Source organism: Haliaeetus albicilla, chromosome 26, assembly GCF_947461875.1.
Source record: "Haliaeetus albicilla chromosome 26, bHalAlb1.1, whole genome shotgun sequence".
In the NCBI taxonomy this organism is placed as follows: Eukaryota; Metazoa; Chordata; class Aves; order Accipitriformes; family Accipitridae; genus Haliaeetus; species Haliaeetus albicilla.
In genome coordinates, this window is record NC_091508.1 from 12,008,245 (window position 1) to 12,029,343 (window position 21,099).

At 46.3% G+C, this 21,099-nt stretch overlaps 1 protein-coding gene across 8 annotated transcripts in view; it reads left to right on the forward strand.

Annotated features, from left to right (window-relative positions):
* The window catches only part of NSMF (NMDA receptor synaptonuclear signaling and neuronal migration factor), a 52,288-nt gene that overhangs the window by 11,661 nt on the left and 19,528 nt on the right, over positions 1-21,099 (forward strand). For 4 of the 8 annotated variants that reach the window (XM_069771543.1, XM_069771541.1, XM_069771547.1 and 1 more), the window contains 4 exons: positions 8,775-9,254; positions 13,794-13,869; positions 16,662-16,730; positions 21,029-21,081. In XM_069771543.1, coding sequence (XP_069627644.1) covers positions 8,775-9,254; positions 13,794-13,869; positions 16,662-16,730; positions 21,029-21,081 — 678 coding nt within the window. Of the gene's footprint in view, positions 1-2,332; positions 2,761-8,774; positions 9,255-13,793; positions 13,870-16,661; positions 16,731-21,028; positions 21,082-21,099 lie in introns of those variants that run through there. The other 4 variants (XM_069771542.1, XM_069771544.1, XM_069771546.1 and 1 more) reach the window with 3 other exon arrangements.

Consider the following 21,099-nt stretch of genomic DNA (forward strand, 5'->3'; position numbering starts at 1 on the left):
CATTAATGAATGCAGTGAGGGAAAAGGGTAGTTGTCTTTGAAGAGCAGGAAGGTGGCAGAGCCATTAGTAGGACAGTGGAGGCCTAAATGGAGGAGGGAAGGGGAGGATCCTCCTCTTCTGCATATCCAGGAGCTAGAACCCTCCTCTCTCCCTGCAGAGGACAATCCTCATGCAGAAAATGAGGTGGGTGTGAATCTTTGGGATGCCAGTTCTTTTCCTGCTTTACCTGCTAATTCAACTCCTCTGCAGAAGGGTGGAGCTCTGTAACTCCCCAGGCAGACACAGGAGAACCACCATCTGGATGGAGTTGCCAAGTGTGCAGAGACTGCCCCAACTTACTCAATTTCTGCTGCACTTGTTCTCTGAGGATTGTTTGACTTCTGATTTTGGTTTGACTTTTTTTATCTTTAAGAGTCCCTCGACTCCAAGGAAAGGAGGTGGTATGTCGGCTTTTGCATCCCACCTCTTATTTCACATTCCACAACTGATCAAAGAGCTTATTCTTTGGTGGTAACTTTCACACACCAGAATCTATTTCTGGTGGCTCCTCTGGAGAGTTTGTGTGTATGTGTGTGGCAGAATGGCTTTAAGAAATTGGGGAGTGGTAATGAAGAACTACAGAGGGATTGTATATCATCAGGATGGGCCAGCTGCCATGTCCGAGCATTTTAATGAGGGGTGAGTTATTTGCAAGGCTTTGTTTACCTTCTGTTTTCAATAAAATTGCAGTCTATCCATGCTCTGCTTCCTTCACTAGGGTAGTGGGTATGGAATTGAACATTGCCAGGAGGTAAAGAGGATTGCAGAGTACTGCAGGGTGTATACATAGTGAGAAGAAGGTGAGGGGAGGGAGGGAGGGTATTTGTTATTGGTTACGCTTTTGATTCTTCCTGATGCGAGGCCTGAGAATTTCATGGCTCAGAAATACTGTGTGACTATTCCTATGCAACTCTTCGAGGTCTTATTCTGGAGGAGGTTTTTCCAGGTGACTTGGGAGGTACTCTCCTCTATTGCTTGTCTTGGAGTGCTCTGACCATGTCCTGTGAGGTTACAGCAGGGATGATGGCAATACAGATTTTTCTTCTCTTTGTTTCCCTTTTGGAACAGGGAAGCTGCCTGGTGACAGGGTATAAGTTGTTGGCAGGAGATGAAGGGATTGTCCCCTTGGAATCACTCAGATTTTTTTTTTTTTTCTCCTGATCTAGAAGATATTCTGAGGAATTAGAAAAAAGGGAGGGTTGGACTCTGCTGCAGCTGGTAGGATGTGGATCTGTGAAGGGAGCTGGTGCTGAGGTGGTAATATGTCTCCTGCTCTCTTCCTGCCTCTGTTCATTGCTGGCATATTCATGCAGGCTGAAGGTCTGGGAAGGTTCCCAAGAAGAGCACTCTCCCAGGTTCAGCATTCATTCTGACTGCAAGGCTGTTGCCAGAGTCCTTGCTGACGCTCGTAGCTTTCTGGTACCTTCCAAAGACTTTCTATCTTGTCTGTGGCATGCTTTTAGTGTAGGAGTGGGTGTCACTTGGGACAGATCTAGAAGAAAGATAGGGAAAAGGATTGAAATGTTGTGAAAGGGAAGTGTAAAAAGGCTGCAGAGAGCAAAATGCAGAAGAAATAATCACTCAGAGTCTCACCAGTGCTTGTGGAATAAAGTTTTGGACATTCCCAGAGTCCCCTTCTCCCAGCTTAGATGTCAGAGGCCCCACACTGAGATACTGCTTTAGATTTCTTTATCTCCATGTATTGGAACTATGAGAGGAAAAAGATACCGAGGGCATGGGGCAGTGAAATTAAAAATGACACCAAGTGGAGCATTTGAGAAATTTCCTCTTCTCTCAGGGAGCAGTGGTACACCCTGGTGAGATGGGAGTCAAACACAAGGATCCTTTGCTGAGGAAAGGAAGGGGGTTATGCTGGTTTTTTTTCCTGATACTTCTTTATCAGGCAGTTTCTGTTTTGCTCAGTTGGGTTATTTGGAGGGCAGCTACTGCTGCCGCTGGAGCCCTGTAGGATGCAGCTCTGGTCTGCCTGCTGCAGGCTGGCTGCTCTGGGAAAGCTGCACATGAAACCCTCTGGGAGCAAGAGAGAGGGAAAGATCCCAGCAAGTATAAGGTGTGCTTGGTGCTGCAGAGTTGGTGGGCCTTGGACCAGAACTGCCTAGCTGGTCTTGACCCAAATTCGCTGTGGTTATTGCAGAAACAGCATGGCTACTCTGACTGGTTTGCATCAGTACAAACTAAAGGGGATAGTTACCTGAAAGTGGAAGAAGCTTCTTTTTAAGCTCAAAAGAAGTCGTCTTCGCTTCTTTCCTTTGTTTTTGCATGATGTTTCAGCTGTCAGCGAAAACACTGAGTTCATAAGGACAAGAGGGCACCTGTGAGCTTCCCCAAGCCAAATAGCAATGGGTAGTAGTGGCAGGAGCAAAACGTGTTTGCTGAGGCTACTGTGCCACATGCAGAGACTGCACTGAAGCAACCGCTTGTCTTTGCACCCTGGGCTTCTGCTGCTTCAGAAGAGGGTGTGTATGTGTGGAGGGCAGCAGCCGTGCAACAGAGGAGATTCCTAACACTGCCAGGAACTGACATGGGGCTTGAGAAACTCCAGCCTGAGACTTTGCAGGTGCTTCAGTCCAAGCAAGTGACCCATGAACTGTGTTTTTTATGAAGCCATGAAGTAAGGCTGCAGCTATACAGTGCTTTAAGAGGGACCTTCAATTTGCCGGTGTTCAGACTGTGGAGCTGCCAGTGGAGCCTGACTCAGGGTAAGCGCCGAGTCTGCCTTTTTCTCTAGATGATGTTTCTGTGTCCCCAGGATGGACCCCAGCAGCGCATCTGGTGTGGGAGCAGGGGGTGTACTGCCACACTGGCCCAGCTCTCTCAGTGTATCTTGTGCTGACGTGGTGTGGCTGGCCTTGAGCAATGGAGGTGGACTTTCTAGAAAGAGCCCACGCTCCAGAAGGGTTTGTAGGCAGCTTGAGTTCAGGGCAGAGCAGGGATGTGAAATCTCATCTCTCAGAGTTTCAGGCTGCTTCCACATTCGGCCAGCACGGGTATGGTGTGGGTGTATCATAAAACTTGTGGTGGAATATGATGTTTGCTTATAAAGTGAATAAAAACGTAGGTCACAGTGTTACCATGGAAATGCTAAGGCCGGTGGTGGAGCTGCTACTTGCTCCTTTGGGTCTTGTCTCACAATAACAATTTCATCTATTCACATTAACGTTACAGGCCAGACTAAAAGGTTACTCATCTATGAGGCACAATGTCAACAGCATCTTCAGTTTGTTTATTTCCTAGGCCCATTTCAGCGCAGACAACTAATTGGAACCATTTTGTCATAGTTAAGTGACCTTCTGTTTTCTCAGAGCAGGTCCCTTACTGAAGCAGCCCTTGTCTTTTCTCTGTGCCTTTGCAGAGAAGTGTCTGACGTTCCATCCTTGGGAGCGGTAGGGTCAGGCGCCCGATAAAGTCACAGCAGGGCTCACTTGGTCAGGCTTTGGCTAACCCCATAGCGAACGTTGTGCATGTCGTTCGCTCACTTGACTCTGAAGCTACTGCACAGCTGAAATGCCACTGTGACCTTTTTTTAATTGTTGTATCCCTGTTTTTATATCCCTGCCTCATGCTTCAATATTTTGAACAAATGTCCTGTTTTTTACTAAGCCTATTTCTTGACTATGTTTCAACCCTGCAGACCAGCGAGGTCGGCTGCCAGCCTGTCTCTGAAGGCAGGAGCCCTGTGCTGGTGGGGTCACGTTGCAGTACATTAGCATTGGGAAGGACAGAGCTGACGTGGTAGGGAGCTTTGCATTGTGGCTCTGACACATGCTCAGAGAGGGAGCAGAGGAGAACAGGACCTGACAGCCTCTTAGCACACCTGAGGGGCAGTGGCAGGCATACAGGAGGTCTCAGAATTGAAATTGCAAGAGAAACTGCTCAGCTGTGCTGTTTGAAAAGATGTTACTGTTTTTGCAATGCCCTGGGCTCTAGCCAGTACACCCGTCTGCTCTCCTCATTGAGGATATCACCTGGACTCCTACTGATGTAAAATAAAAAAAGCATTAGCTTCATTTCTACTGCTACGAACAATGCTGCAAGTCCATATACTGTAAACCTAAAATCTTCCCATTCATCTTCAGTGGCCAAGACAGTTCTTTCTTTTAAAGTTGGTACTATAAACATCAGGTCCAGAGAGGTCCAGCTGAACTGGAGCAAGGAAGAGAGAATTCTTTTTCTGAAATTTATTTTTTTGAGATGACAGATGGTTTTTTAATAGGGTTTATCTGGATTCCCCTTTGCCACTTTGCTTCTGATGCTGGAGCTGAGGTTTTAAATCTAAGGTGCTTTAATCATCAGTTTGGCTGCTAAATACAGTAATAAATTTGGGACTTTTTTTTTTTTAAGCTTCTGTCTATGCCTTGTGGCTATATTCTGCCTTGATTTATAAACTTCTCATCCCATGGGGTTACAAGGCAGTCTGCATCAGATACGAGTTTGGCTCAATGAGTCCCTCCACTATTGTGAATGGGCATCAGTCAGCTGAGGCTTATCCCAGCATGTTGCTTCCTCTCGAGAAACTGTTGTGACAGTGAAAGAAAATGTGGAAGTCCTTTCACAGTTAGTTACCTGGGTCAAAGGAGGTGCTCAAGTTAGAGTTACTGAATGAGAAAGGTGGTATTGTAAGTATCTAATAGTAAGAAATGCCTGATTATCAGGAACTACATGTACCAAGATTGTGGATTCTTTCTTTCCCAAGATACCGCAAATTAACCAGTACAGATTACTGTTGCTGTTGGCGGTCATGTCTTTGGTGATATGCATGCCCTAACGACTGTGTTGAGCAGTGCTGCATGGAAGGTGAAGAAAGAAATACCAGAGGAGCAAGTGAAGCCAAAGAGATGTGTTCAAGTAAATAACAAGGGGGGTGTGAGAAGTGGATTGGCCCTCAGGACTAGACTATCAAGCCCCCAGGTTCTGGACAGGTTGTTAGACTTAGCCCAGGTAGACAGGGAAGTGATGAAAATTGGATGTTTCTGTTACCAATAGACACATGATCTACAGATCAAGTACATTGGTCCTCTTCCCTTCATCTTGCTGTTAAGTATCTCAGGCACCATAAATCCATGTAGAGCACAAACCTAGAGGAAAAGAAATCTGAGGAACCTGATTTGTCTGCCCCAAGGTGGCTTTGCAGCTGTGTGAGACAAAGGTGTTGCTGGTGGAAGCAACAAGTGGGAGAGCAGGGTTATTACCAGGTCAGCTTCATTGGAGTGGCTGGAGAGGAGGACACTGTGCCAGGCTTCCAAAGTCACGCTGTCTTGGGCTGGCGTGGCAGTTTGATGGAGCAGCTGGTTGTGGGAGAGATGGCAAGAGCAATGTGAAAATGAACAGAAATGGAGCAGCAGTAACCAGGCAGAGGGTGTTAACAGCAGTCTGCTTCAGCTGACTCTTAGAAGGCAATTCCAGTTATTGCTGAAGTCCCCTGTTACTGTTTCTTGGTTCTCTTCACTGAATGTCCCTGTGGCTCAGACTTAATTCAGCATTGATTTCTGGACCAGCTTGACTTCTTTCCTAGCAGAAGCAAACTATTAACTTAAAATGCCACAGTGGAAGCAGGTGCAGTGCTTTGGCACCTGAATCTAGTTCACTGCAAGCACAGATGAGGGAACTGGTCACTGGTAACGTCTCAGGGCTGCTGGTGTACGTGAACGCAGATGTGTGTGAATGCTAGTGCAGACTTATTCCCTGAAACGGTGCAGGATCGTTTTTGGAGCCAGTAATTCATTATGATGGATGTCTGAATCTCTTCGTTCCATACTATTTTTTTTTCTGTATTTAAATTCTTTATTAACCAGAAGTCTTGAATAAAGCTTCACATTCCCTTTGCATATGAAGTTGCTTCTCGACTGTGTAGTTACTGACAGTGATAAATTGAATGAAAAGAAAGAATTATCCAATTGTTTGACAAAGAGAAAGCATATTGGTGTGGTGGCAGACCTTTGTAGTGTAGACCATGAAAACTCCTAGATAAGTACAAGTGAAAACACCTTGAGTAAGGGACAAGTAAGGTAGGAAGAAAGGATTATCCTTGCATTTTGCATGCTATATCAGACAGGTAGTTTATGTCAAATATATCCAGGCAAGAATTGTAACCCTGCCATGATTTCAGTAAAAAATTGACTATTACTTGAAACCAGTGATGTCCCACTTACATGTCTGTAAATTTTATGGGGCTGAATAGACCTCAGTGCTTATAAACAGAGACCAGAATTGGTCTCTCTGCACTTGTGTTTATCAGCATTTTCAGACATACTATACTTCGGGCATTTCATTTTTCCATTTACCCACAGATAGCAGAGTTCAGAAATTCTCAGATCTTTGAATTGTGGCATTGTCAGCATGCGAGTAAAGGTGCACAGTCCTGTGTGTTTGCTCTAATGAGGCTATACGTCTTCCACAGAAGTATTCATTTCAGGAGGAACAGGGGCAGCCATCATCAGCCACTATTTTGTGGTGTCTTAAGAAATGTGTAGCATCATTGTGCCCACACAGCTTAGTAAGTTTGACAAGTTGAGACAAGTGCTTAGAACTGCCCTTTGGTTTTTAATTTAAAAAATGGTGTGCTTGGCACTATTAGCCAGCACAGATCTTGGCAGGTCTTGAAGAGTCATTTGGTGGTGTTTTCCCAAGACATGCCCACTCTAGGGCACAGTTAGTCTTGGAACTGGAGAGAGTCTGAGTTGCTGGAAAGCAAATGTGGTGGCCTGCTGCCTCCTGAGGGGTGACAAGTGGTTGGAGAGACTTTGGAGCCTGTGAACAGTTTCTGCACTGGGTGGTCCATGACACTGTATCCTGCAGCTGGTAGGACTTGGGGGACAAGCTGTTGAATGACAGCTGGCGGAGCAGCTTCTTCCACTTGAATTGCTTGTAATTGTTCTGGTGATGGCCAGTGTTGTCCATCAGGCTTTCCTCCTGGAAGAGGTGCACATGTCGACGCTGTCTCTGTGCAGGAGAGTGTGGGTGAACTAGACCACTGCCTGCCTTTCATATATTACCTAGACAGTATCAGTGAGGTGCATGACTCCTCACTGCACCTAGGCACATGTTTTGGACTTCATGTGAAGTCTGGAAAGACAGCATCAGCTGTAGATTCAAGAGGCATAGCTCTTTCTTTAGGACTCCTACAGGCAGTTCCTCCTGGTCAGCTCAAGGAGTCACACAGCTGCCAGCTACAGTATCCAGAGATTGTGAGGGCTCACTAGGAGACAAACGAAACAAACCTGACTTGTGTCACCCTAAATGGTCCTGACAGTCAGTTCTTGAGCAGAGTGGCCAGAGATGTATTTATCTCCTAGTGGTGCTGGAGGAAGCTGTATCTCAAGCAGAAGAATGAGGTAAGGGTGACACACTTTATCAGTACCCACTCAATTCAGTTCAGTCTCAGAGCAGGGGGAGAGGCCCTGGGCAACATAAGCACAGTCCAGGGTGGGCTTTGGATTCAAAAGGTGCAAGTGTACGTCCTCAGCTTGGGAGGGCTCTTTTCAGAGTGACACAAGAGCACTTCATAGGAGGCAGAATGTGGCAGCAGTAAAAGGTCCATGTTGCACACATACAACATCAGGCTCGTCCTGAGATAGGTCTCTTCCTCCTTCATCCCTTCATGGCCAGCTACAAGGTAGCCAAGCCTCGCATTCTTGCCAAGTTCTTCCAGTTCATGACTCAGTAGCTAAAGGAAAGATGTTCATTAAATATCTAATGAAGTAAAGGCTTGGGTTTGCTTTCTGCCTCTGTTTAAAAGGCTGCTGTCTGTGCTGGACACTAATGATTTTATTTTTTCTGGGGTAGTAGTCACATGAATAACGCATTCCCTGCTGAGCCTTTTTAACAGTCCCCTAGCTGCTTCCCATCTGAAGGGAAGTGTAAGAGGTAATTAACAGCCGCTTGAAAAAAGGATTAGCAGGTGGGTGGGAGCTACTGTTGGGTTCATGCATGGAATTGCCATGGAAATGCTGAGATTTCCTGGCACTTCATCCAGTGTGTGGGCTCCAAAGATAGTTGCACTTATGGGCCTCTCTCCTTTCGATCTTCCTTCCCTACAAAGGGAGCGGCTGTATTTTCCTTCAGGACAGCTTCCGCAGGCTGTGCTGTTGCCATCTGCACACACGACGAGGCCTGCTAACCAGGGGTGCTGCAGAGAGCGGGATGCTGTGTTGCAGCTGTTGGCTGAAGCCTTTTTGTCTTTCTTTCATGTCAAACCAATTGGCAGAAAATTGGGGGGGACGGGACGGACCAAACCCTGGTGGTTTGCCCCTTTCCTTTAGTTCTAAAAAAATAATAACTTGGTGCACAAAACACTCAGAGTTTGTCACTTCTTAGAGAAGTTGGTGCTGGTCCTTGCTCTGCAAACTTTCACCAGCTTGGTAGCCCTTGTGTGGCTAAACCTGCTGAAGCAGACAGGACTGCGCAGCTGAACAGGGGCTGTTTTGTACATAAGCATTTTCAGGCTGTGCAATGAGACCTGCATTTGCTTCTGGCCTTTTTTGGTGGCCACGCACGCTTAAAATATTGGGTGTATTTGTGAGAAATGTCTCTGATTTCAGTACCAGCTCTGGAGATTTAGAAGGCTATGGGCACATGCTGATCTGAAAAGATTCCTGGGGTAACCTACCATATCTCTTTCCCCCCTTCCCCTTTCTGCAACAGTAACAAAGAGCCTCCTGAATTTGTCAGTGTTTGGGGTGCTTTGGTTTTAAGGAAAGTGTGCCCTTTGTTTCAGATCACCTGTTAGCAGACTCCTACATCGGACAGGAGGACTCCCCTGAGATGCAGCAGGCAGCACAGAACAAGCGCAGGCTCTCCGTCATCTCAGACGGCAAGTTTGAGAGGAGCTTCTCTGAGGAGCAGGCAGAGAAGATGCCAAGCGAGGGACCGAAGCCACGAGTCTACACGATCTCCGGCGAGAGGCCGATGCTGTCGGACCATGAGAATGAAAGTATGGAACTGGTGGTGATGAAGGGGGCTGCCCAAGAGGAATGCCACCATGGCCACCAAGTGCACAGTGCTGGCGGCTCTCACGGTGTTAGCAGGCATTGCAAGGGCTGGCCAGGCAGCCGGCAGGGCTCCAAGGAGTGCCCAAACTGCACCCGGCTGGCTGCCCCTTCCCAGCATTCCTTTGACCTGGAGCAGCAGCAATCCAGTGAGACCGGGTGGCACAGAAAAAGGCTGGAGAGGATGTATAGTGTTGATCGAGTGTCTGGTAAGTAAGGGTGAATGCTGGGTGCTGAGAGGACACAAAGGGACTTATCGAGACAGAGGTGAAGGGTGACACGCGTCTCATCCCAGCATGGAGATTTCATTGCCATGTGCCTCAGGTTGGGCCCTGTAGTGTTTCTCCTGCAGCACCTTACTGTTACCTTGCACCAGCACTCGTGGAAAGGAATTGTCAAAGGAGGAGTTTGAAATAAGCTAAGCTCAGTTTGAGGCCAGCTCATCCAAGGTCCATTGTGTCTGCTTCTAGCTTGTAAGCAGCAGATGACCTGGATGGTTTTCGTGACAGCTTCATGTAGCTTAGTGAGGGTGATCTCTGTGGGCTCCCTTTCTGTTGAAGGAAGAGCAAGAGAGGAGGGACTGTGTCAAAGCACCTACGTTTATACTCATCCAGGAGGCAGTTCAGAGGAGGACCCTCTCTCCTCTGCCTCATTCTGGGGCTGAATGTGCCAGGGTGCTTAGCAGGAGCCTCAGCTCAGCTCAGGTATGGTCTTCTGTACTTCGGTGTGTCCCCAAAATGCTCATCTGCATGGCTGGAAGCAGTTTAGCAGGGTCCCTCTAGTAGTGCCACCTTATGGGATTTCAATAAATACTAGCAAATAATACAATATTGGACTTTCTTCCCCACTCACTATCCATTTGTTCAGTGTTCTCAGGGAACAGGGCTTGTAATTTATTCAACTGCATGAAAAAAATCCCTGACTGTTTTTAAAAACTTAACCATTAATCAAATATATGTCACAATCTATGTGCTTTGAATTATAAGCTAGGAGGCAGTCGATCTTTGCCTGTCAGCTCTGTATGTGGCTGGCAAAGAGTCTGACCTAATTTGTCTGATTTTTTTATTTGTAAACACACATCAAGGCTTTTAGGGTGGAGTGTCCAGCCAAGAAAGGTCAAGGTTTTCTCCTTGGAAAGAGATTAAGGACTGTGGAGATCAAAGTGTACATCTTTCCTGGGTTCATAGTTTCCTGGTAAATATCATAGTGATATTTACTGCAGGTAAAATCACTGAAAGTTTGGGTTCTGGACCATATTTTCATACCTAGATGCTTGAAATTATGTGACTAAATTAATACATGGCCTAATACTGAATAATAATAATAAAAAAAAGAACTGATTATCAAATGTGCAGAACACCTACAGTCCCACTAACTCCTGTGTGTAGTTTTTAAGCATTGTTCCTCTGTTTGTTCCCTGTGATTTTTGGGCTTCACTACATGTGCAAGTTTAGACTTTATTATTTTTATTGCCTAAGTGCAAGAAAAGGAGTGAGAAGAGTTTTCCTGTATGGAAACCTTTTATGGTTTTATGATCACATGTGTTTTAGCTGTTAAAAGATGGCTGTGCATATGACAGCACAGCCAGAAAGCTTGTGTGAGGATAGAAAAAGAAAGCCATTTCAGGAAAGGAGATCACAACCCCAGGGGCTTGGTCTTCTGGAGATCAGGGTGCTGAGTTGAATTGGTTGCAGCCTCATGACGCGTACTGAATTAAGAAAGTGAAGATTTCCTGTTCTAGTGTTGATGGATTTGTGTTGAAAACTTTCCTGAACAAATCAAAATTGTACTATGCACTGTGGGACTGAAGCAGGTTACTTGATACAGAACCAAAGGAAAGCTCCAGATCACTAATGGAAGAGTTTAACTCCCCATAGCTGGAGCTAAACGCCTCTGCTGGAAAACATGTCCTAGCAAATGCTGTAGAGGGATGCCATGTTCTGTTTCTGGGCCTTTGGATTTATAATATCTGTTTTCAACTAGGCAGCATTTTTGTTAGGGCCAGTTATCAGTGTGAAATGGAGATTTGCCTTTCTGAAAATATATCGGAATAATTACTTTAGTGGGAACAAAGCGGACAGCACCAAACCTGCAGATGCCTCCATGAGTATTTCGTGTTTCATACAAGCAGGCAGCAGCTACCCTCGGTGCTTACCTCAAGCTTCTGAGTGCTTGCACGTGTGGCTGCACAGGCAGCACTGTGCCTCTAAGACCAAATCCCATCATAGCACTGGCATCATGGAATGAAAGTTTTCTCAACTTGGTCTCGTTTGCACTCTCTATCCAAGCATTGTTACTCAGAGAAAAACCGAGAATTGAATGGCACAACTGTCACAGGTTGCAAGAGGTATTTCTTGGAATGTCCTTCATGCATGGCTAGCAGAGAAAATGGAGCAGAGATGAATGGAAACGAGAGAGAGACTAATTTCCCCAGAGGTTCACTTTACAGTGCTCCTTTCTCTGGATTTACATGATACGTTATTGCTGCAAACCAACACTCATGGCAGTTAGGCCGGATTGGCATAGTTTAATATGGATTTTTATGCTGAGTTTATGATGCCTAACACCATTCCAGAGAAGCACAAGCTGTTTTCTCCTGTGCTGCTCCCAGCATCTGATACAAACACATCCACTCATGGGCAGAGGTGCTGAGATTTTCATGCAGCCTGGCAAGAGGCTGGAGATGCGAAATGTGGTGGTGGTGTTCCTTCAATCTTACCCAGGCCCATGGTTCCTTGACTATTTAATCACAGTTGGTGGTACCAAGAAAGGAGAACAAGGTGCTCTGCCTGGCCAAAAAGGAGCAAGCTACCTGCTCCTGGAAACAAAACAGCCATACTTATAATCTGAATTCTAATTAGCTGGATAGCTCTGGGTCTGAGCTGTGCTCCCTAGTCCCCAGCTGTGTGCTTCTCTGCTACTCTTCTACCTCTGGCTGGTAAAGAGGCCCCTCTGAAGGGTCACGAATCCTTTATTCTCCATTGAGTGCTATGGGTAGGGGAGTGATATCTTTCCTGTGTTGACTCCTGTTTATCAGAAAAGGAGGGGAGGCTTCCAGCTATTGTCCAGGCAAAACCTCATAAGGGTATTAGCTGTTGTTCATAAGCTCTGCTTTGAATTGAAGCTAGTGGCTTAAAAGCTGTAAAATATATTAAGAGATTGTCAGTCTTTTGAGATGCATAGTCCGTGACAAGTCTGTACAGAATTGTTGGCTAAAAAGGAATTTGTACGACTTCTCCTCCTTTACCACATTTGTGGGTTCAAGACTTCAAACAAGTAATTCATTTACAGTTTGAGCTGTTTTGCATTTCTTCTTTATCTGTTTTTTGGAGGAAAGCAGACATAGGAACTTCATAGTAAGTATTTAGCATACTAGAAAGCAGTTTCCATTTAACATATGTATTTCCTTAGGGTGCCTTTATAGAAGGCTTGACCTAAACTGTTAGCTGAGAAGGAGTGTCTGTTACAGCTTTCTGTATGATTCCTTGGAAGTTTCACTTCAAAGGAAGCCTTCCCAGTTGTATTTAGCATTTTTTGCATCTGTAATTGCAGCCACTTTATGTACTTTCAGGAAACAGCAGGATCAGTCTGTAGTAGATAATGATCTGTACAGAACATTTAGTAAGATATCTGGTCTGTAGTAATTATGTCTGCAGTACGCATGCAGGGTTTGATTGGGTTTTGGCCAATGAAAGTGAATAAAAAAATACCCTTGACAATGCCAGAATATTAATGTCTAAGATACCATAGTTGCTAATGATCTTAAAACTTGAATGAGTAAAGCAAGACACATGATCAGCAACATGTGGCAAGGCATTAAGCAAGGAAGCCACAAACTGGAAGTGAAGCAAGGTGAAAAATCAGGTAGCCCCAAATCACAGGGATCCAATCCACTCGGATCTTGCATGTCTTGTGTCCATGGATTTTAATACACTTCTGATTCCCTGCCTGACCAAGTTCAGCCTGAGAGTTCTCAGTAGGAGCTGCTACTTGGTCAGATTCCTCCTGGTCACCACCATCCCACACACATAATTAGTGACTTATTTTGCTGCCTGCTTTTTGTCTTAGTGGTCATTACGTGAAGATGATGCGGTGTCCTAATGCAACGGAATTAGGAAATAATCCACGTTGGTTCAGGCAGGGCAGTTTACAAATGTAGGGGACCAAATAAGCACAGTCTTAATATGCAGATTGTATAGCTGATGTGCAGTTTGACTTCTAAAACCAGAAAAACTGATGAAGGCCAGGTCATCAGGAGCAGGTGTGTGAGGGGTTTAGTGAAACTTCAGTGGTGGAAAAAGAGAGTATTTCTCAGGCTTACAGTTCTGAAGAGAGGAAGGTGAATGCTTTTTGTCTTCCACAGGAGTCTTTGTCAAAGAACTGGATGAATGGGACATTTCAAATCAATGGTACTAAGGAAAAGGCAGAGGCTGGAAAATGCTTTTAATGAAAAATGTTTCTTTCCCCATTTTTTTTTTCTTGTTTGAATGTCTCTTCTGTAATTCCTGGATTATTGTAATCTTCTACACTTAGGGCTTTCATTCTTCATTTAGTAGCCTGATAGACAGGCTTAGCATAAGTTTACAAAACACTTGGTGGTAGTGTGCATATATATAAGGAGGATGAGACTCTCCTGTTTAGTACAGGGCAGGATGCTGAAGAAAAGTACTGCAAGAGCTTGGAAAGTCTTGCTGTCTGAACAATGTCTCTGCCCACTGGATTCTCAGGTTTTGCTCTCTCTCTTCCAGATGATGTCCCCATACGAACCTGGTTCCCAAAAGAGAACCTCTTCAGTTTTCAAACTGCTACTACAACTATGCAAGCGTAAGTGAAACTACTGCTGTAGCTTTTGTTGTGTATCTTAAAGTTTGCGGCCCACTCAGAGCTATATCTGAGAGCCTGGAGCAATTGACTTGTATGTTTGGCACCGCAGTCTGGGGCTGAGAGAGAGAGAACCTTGTCTCGTATTAATAACTCTTTTGCACTTATGAATTCTCTTTCCTACTACTCTGACTTGTTCGGTTTTACCTTCTTTTACTCCTTGGGCTACCCAGCTCTTCCCTGCTTCCCTTATTTTCTCTGTGATACTGTGCCCTGTCCCTGGCTGCCTCTGCAGAGCGAGGATCCTGTGGGACCACCAGCTGAGACCCTCCACCACTTGCTTCTGCTGCAGCCACTGCCCTGAGGGACGGTTATTCTAGGCTTGCCCTGCATCCATCACTCCAGAGGAGTGCATCTCTATAGGATGAGATGTAGCCCTACAGCTTCTGTGCTGGTCTGGTCATTTGAAGAAGGTGTCAGTAAAATCTCTGCAAAGTGTGAACAGATCTGAGTTAGGAACAGTCTTTCCTTCCACACTCCACACAGGTTTTGGTGCCTCTGGTTGCTGTATGTTGGGAGGAGGCAGTTCTCAAAGGACTGAAGAGAATAAGGGAAGCCTCATTTTCAGATTGTACCCAGCTTGTCAGGAAATGCTGTATTCCCGATTAAGTATTTCCTACCTGTCTGGAAAGCCAAGGCAAGCAATGAGGGAAATGAGACACTGTTCCACCTTCTAAAGCCCTTTTCCAGCCTTGTCACCTTTTTCCTGTGTCCTTCTTCCAATGTCTGTGTCACCCTCAGCTCTACTGCTCTCTTTATTTCTCCTTGTCTAATCTGGTGTCCATTTTTGTAATGCGTTTCTCTGCTGTTTCTTCTTTCCCTCGTACCTTTCCCTTCCCAAATCCCGAAAAGAGGCTGACTGTTGATCTTGGCATAACCCAGACTGGATCAGACCTGTAGGGACTGATGCAGGGACGGCTGGATCTGGAGTTGGGGAGAGGGTTTGCTGCTGAGATGTTGGAAAGGATCTGCATCCCCCAGAAAAAACCGCTTATCTTCATGCCCTTCCCCTCCAGCTCAGCTGGAGGTGTGACCCACCCTCCTGGCATGGGGAACAGCACTGGGGAGGCATTTGCCTGGTGCCAGTCTGCAGAATCTGATGCGTGGTGGTGGGGTGCTAATCCCACCATGACAGTGGAAGTGAGGAGCCTCCATGGGCTTCTGCTCTCTCTGTGTTGTCCTAGTGCTGCTTCTCTTACTTGACTCCCTATGTCCCCCTGCCTCCTTTTCAGAGATTGTAAATCTGGTGGCATCCCAGCTGGTTAATGCTCCTGGGCACTAGGCTGACAGGGCCTGTGGGCAGCCCAAAGGCAATTTGACAGATACTTGCTTTGCTCTTTAAAAACGTTGGCTGGTAACAGTGAATGGTATTTTACAGTTCTGATCTGATACATCAAACCATGCACAAAATCAGCACATTTCCTTTGCCCTTCAGCATATTCTTTGCTATCTAAAGCCATCTTTGCTGGCCACAAGGTTTGTTGCAGGATGATGGCCCGTGGCAGGGCTTACGGGGCTTGAAGGCCAAAGCGAGGTTGGTTTGGGGAACAGTGCCCTAAGGAAACCCTTGAGGAGCACAGCTCCCCTGGTTAACGTAGCTCCTTGGTTAATGTTTCTGGAGAATCTGTGCTGCCTCTAGAAATTGCATAGAAACATCTCCAAAAGTTCAGGGCACCTCCCTAAAGCTGGCTGGGGTGGCTCCCCCATGTGTCCCTGTCCTCCTGGCCTCTGCTCTAGCATTTTCAGCCCACTGTGCTTGCTTCCTTCATAGACCAGGCAGCATGAGCTGACTTCACAAGTCCTTGTCTCTGTGGGAGAAGGTCTCCCTGCTCCAGAAGCCCATGATGCTGAGCTCCCATTGTAGCCTGACAGGGCACGTTCAGCTGCCAGTTGTGCATCTGCATGTTCTCTGGCTCTACATGGAGCTTAATTTGCATCCAAGCCACATGCCAGTGCTGCCCCAGGGAGGATTTAGTTCGGTCAGATAGGAGTCTCACCACTAAGAAATGTTTAATTTAAAAAGCAATTTCCTTCCACCTAACAAGAAATATTCCTTCTGGAGTGAGAATTCCCTCAGAACACTGGCCAGGGCTGAGCACTAATGAATTCATCTTTTCTTTCTTTTTCCCTGCATCTCCTGGAATCTCTAGCATCTCGTAAGTATAATCTTTGGTTTTTTATTTCCTTGTCTGTTGATGTCCTGGATAAACTCTCCTCTTCTCTCCTCTACTCTCCTGTCCATCATATTCACTCATGCTTTCCCTATGCTAGGGTTGTTTGTTAGCTGGCAAGAGGTTAGATGGCTACACTTCGTAGGCCTACATGGATCACACTGCAACCATCCTCATCTTCGAAATGGAGACTACAGTTGCTAGCATGCTTTTGTCCCTCTTGATCCTGGTGTACAGAGGTTTTGTGTCTGCAGTCTCCTAGGTCTATTCCTCCGTAGCAGGGATGATGGCTGCTCGCCTCCGTTCTTTGGGCTGTGCTCTGGCCACTCATGTTTGCTTTAGGAACAACTGCTTGTCCAGCCACCTACCCTAGTGAGTGAGGACCTTTGGTTTGGTGAGTCTTTTGCCTGGCCCCTGACTCGCACGCAGTCCTGCAAGGCTGGCTGACTTCCTCGGTCAGCCTAATCTCTCTCTGTTGTCTGGTGAGAGCTTTCCTGTCTGTGTTTCGTGTCCTCTCCAGTTCAAAGCTGTGTAGTTGGTTAATGGCTTAAAATGGTTTCCCAGGGCATTCAGGGGCTACGCAGAGAGGAAGAGACGGAAACGAGAGAATGATTCTGCAGCTGTTATACAGAGGTAGGGCCCGTTTTCTCCCATAGCTGTAACCTTGCCTGGTGTTGCATGGGCCCTTCGGGTGTCATTATTGACGCTTGATGACGTTGAACGTGGTTGTCCCTGTCTGTGTTGGTGTTCGTAGGGACACTAGCAGTGGCTGTGTTGGAAATGTGGAGGTGAATGATGCTGCAGTGCTCAAGATCGCTGATCTCCATCTTCTTAAAGGAACACTGTCAGGTTTCTTTTAAGCTTCCAAATATAATATACAGGATCTGTGTCTCAGGCAGAAAAATATATAATATATATTAAAAAAATTAAAGATGCAATTTCCCCAGCCCTCTCCCAAATACTTGGAATTTGTTTGAGGTTAGCTGAATACTTTTCGTGTGCTGTCACTGCATCTACAAATGCACCTCAAAAGTCTGAGACCTAGGCAAAATTAACATCTCTAGTGACCAGAAGTCCATTTTTTAAATCTTTTTTTAAAAAGAAAAGAAAAGGCAATGGGGACTGATTCCCCATCTGGCTATTGGGACCCATCTGGCTATTACAGAAGGGCCCTGGTTTCCCTCTGCTGGCTTCACAGGGCGCATCACTTAGCCACTGTGGTAATCAGAACTGTTCTGTTTTTTTAAATGTGCCAAGGCCCGCGTATTTTGGCAGCCTACTAAGAAGGATAACACAGCGTTTGTGTCATTGGTTAAAAACTGCCATGATGACTTCAGCACTGTTCAAAACAGCGCGGGAGAAAAACATCAGGTTTTCTTAACTGGGAAATTGCCAGGAAGTTTGTTTTGTGGTTTTTTGGTTTTTTTTTTTGCAACTTAAGGGTGGTGGTTTTTTTCATCAATAATAAAGAGAAATAAGAACCAAAACTTAAGACACTATAAATAAATAGACAGTGTGTCTTTAAAAAGAAAGAGATTTCTCAGAATTTGTTAGACAGAGGCAAGTCTTTGTTAGAAAATGGCTTGTTCATGTGGCTTGCGAGTACAGGAGTAGGAGTCATATACCTCGATGTGGTCAAGATAGAGGACGGAGTCATGTCATCATTGTGTTGAGTGGCCAGCATGTCCCTTCACCTCCTGTGGACACTGAAGGTCTAGGCAGAATTGTATAGTTGGAACCCATCTGCATTTACCTTGTCATAAGAGAGGAGATAGGATAGCAATGATGGATTTTTGGCTGTGTCATGCAAGCAGACCCTGGCCAGCAGTAAGGATTGCTGGTAGTTAGCGTTCAGCTCTCTTCTCCAGGGACTGAGGAGGACCCCAGCCCAACCACAGTTTGAATGCTTGTTGTGCAGCCCTTCATGGCCTCAGGTGTTTCAGAAGTTCAGTTGTTATTGCACAGCCCCTTCAGTGCTTGGCTCTGTGTGTCTGGTGCACAGGGAGGCTGGTTTGGGTGGCATGGCACTCAATGGATGCTGCCTCGAGAGCAAGTGATGCCCAGTGGTTTGCTGAACCTTGTGATTGCTGCAAGGAGGAGCTGGGGAAGAGAATGTGAGAGGTGCTGTCAGGAGTTTTGCAGGGCATTGATGTATGTCAGTAATTCTGTCGCTGACCTCTGGGTAACGAAAAAGCTTCTCTGGAGAGTGCAAATGAACCACTGCAGGCAGAGTTGCAGAGTGTGGAGTAGGGCTGCTGTGTCTTGGAGACCTTTTGGCTGGGATAGATACTGTGGAGGTGGCATAGGGTCGTGCAGACCACATGGCAAGCTGGAGCCTGTCAGGAGGAGGACTGTTCAGGAAAGGGAGTAATAGGGAAATTTTATCACTGTAACTTGAGGGATCCTTGTTGAATTTTGATGGGTGAAGAGATCTTGCAGGTAATCAAATAACACTGGCTTTTCTGGGTGCAATTGCAGGAGCCAGGCAGGAAGACTGGGCAGGTTTATGTAGCCCCACTGCTCACAGAGCAGATTGCGGCTCCCCCAGGGGTGCTGTGCCAGTCCATTCATGCTTAACATGCAAGCACAGAGGGGCCTGAGGGCCAATACAGCTGTAAAAAGCCCTCAGAAGGATCTAGATGACCAGAGGATGCCCACATTAAGAGGCAGTCCCAGGTGTGCACCTCCTTTCCAAAGTGCTTTTTTTTCTAGAAGAGATGAGAAGGAAATAAAGGCCTTTGTCCATTCTCTGAGCATTTAGTGCAATGGTTAACCTTGAGCAGCTGGATTCCACCTGGAGTTGCTCTCAGCAGTATTTAGGAGAGGTATCTAGACAGCTGCCCTCAACCCACACTCATGGGAGAGACCAAGCTGTCCAGGCAGCTGGGAGCAGCACTCTTCTATGGCAAAGACTGCTTTACCCCTTCTCCCCCCAGGGTCTGAAGAAGCTCCTCTACGGGGAGGACAACAGCATTTAACAGAAAAATGGATTTTACTCCAAAATGCCAAAAGCCCAAATGATCTAACAGTGGCCTTGGCAATTAAGGTTGGTGCTCAGTGTCTGGTATGATCTTGGTCTCACAATGCACCATAAAGATTTTCATTCTGATGAGTTACAACATAAGTCTAAGACCTTTCTGTGTAAAGACTGACCCTGGTTCCCTTAAAATATTGTATTTATTTGGATTTGAATCTAATGCACCATAAGACAGCCCATGTTATCAGTCATCACACACCCCAGAAGGCTTTGTACATAGAGCCAGTCCAGCATGTGTTAGTGAAGCGAATTGGTTTAGTTACTTGTCTAAAGGGGGCAGTTGTCTGATCCACAGCAGTGAATCTTCACACATGCAAGTAGAGCTAAAATAAATCTTTGTAAAATAACATTAATAGCTCAAGTGCAGATGGAAATTTGTCATGGAATAATGTTGCTCCCAAGCTTCACTACCCAGCTGCTAGTTTTCCTTCCTGAGCTGCTGAATTTGGATCCTGATGACAACATGGGATCCAAAGCCAAAGTGGGGGACAGTGCAGAAGGTGGCATGGGTTAAGTAATCTCCCATGAGGGCTGCGTTTGTGTTGATCTCTCTATGTAGGAGTAGACGGATCTGACTTTCTCTGAACAACTTCATGTCGGTCCTGGAAGTGTCTTCTAGTCCAATTAGTTTGCTAAAGCATCTGCATGGTTGTATCATGTCCTTACTCATCCCACTAACCTGTGTGTGAGCTAGACGACTTGTCTTTTTACCCGTTTCGCCAGCAGTAGTCTCTTGCTTGATGTCTGCGGTGTATGTTGGTGGGGCAGAAGTGAATCTAGGAAGGCTCCCCCTCTCTGTGCAGGCTGCTGGTACATGGGCTCGCTGACATCCCTGGGGGCCATGGGGGCTGCACTGCAGAGTGAAGTCACCCTGGCTAAGTAGGGTTCACGGAGAGGTGACACTTTTCTTGATAGTCATGTGCTGCTTCTTCCCTTTGTCTCTTCTGGTGTCCTGTTTAGTTCCTGTCCTGTTTGGTTCCTGTCTAGGCGAGTGATGAGAAACTAAGGGAAACAGGTCCCTGGCCCTCGGGGGGGCTGGATGAGGAGTGCCTTTGCCATGGTCTCTCAGGAGTGGCCAGGACGGTCTGTTTTACACAGACCTGACTATGGGGTGTAGCTGCTCCCCAAGGCTTACCCTGTGGTGGACTTTACCCTGGAGCTGTGTACTCTGCAGCCCCGCTGAACTCTGCCTGTGAGTCCTGGGCAGGGAAACATGTGATTAGGCAGGTAGCATTAGCGGAGAGCAGGCCCATGAGGACAGTCAGGCTTGCTGAACAGTGCTGTCTGAGAAGGAAGAAGCTGTGTCAGTCTTTCCCAGCTCTTTGCCCTGGAGAGCAGTACGGGCTGCATGGTTGCTAACAGCATGGGTAGGATTTTAGCAGCTGCTGTGAATGCGTTTGGGAATGAGCACAGCCATGAGCATGGTGTGTGCATGCTGCCTAGCAGGGCAGAGCCTGGGCACCCCACTTTCCTGCTGAAGTGTGTGTGGAAGTAAGGAGAGAGGGGAGCAGTTACTGCTCTTTACCAGGAAAAGAGGGAGCATTGCCAGCATGGGCAGTGGCTGTGTCTTCAGCAAAGTTACAGTACAGGTATGCCTTAGTCATAGGAAAGTGAAAGCAGGCCATGAGAAGAGGACTGCCGTGTAGGACCTCACTTGTCCCATACCACCAGTGCAGGGAGTTCAAAGAAACAGCCACAGTCTTGACAAACATAACTGTCCCCAGCGCTGAATAGGTGCAGACTGGGAACCTGGTCTCCAGCTTTTGAATGGCCAGAAGGAAATATGCTGTCTTCTCAATTTTATTTTTTTTCCTCCCTGTTTTTTCAGTCCTGCTGGGGCCAGGTTTTGCTTTGTATTACCTTTCTCAGAGGTTGTGTTTGGCCTTTCTTTCAGGAATTTTCGGAAGCACCTCCGCATGGTGGGGAGCCGAAGGGTTAAAGCACAAAGTAAGTGAGCACCTGTAA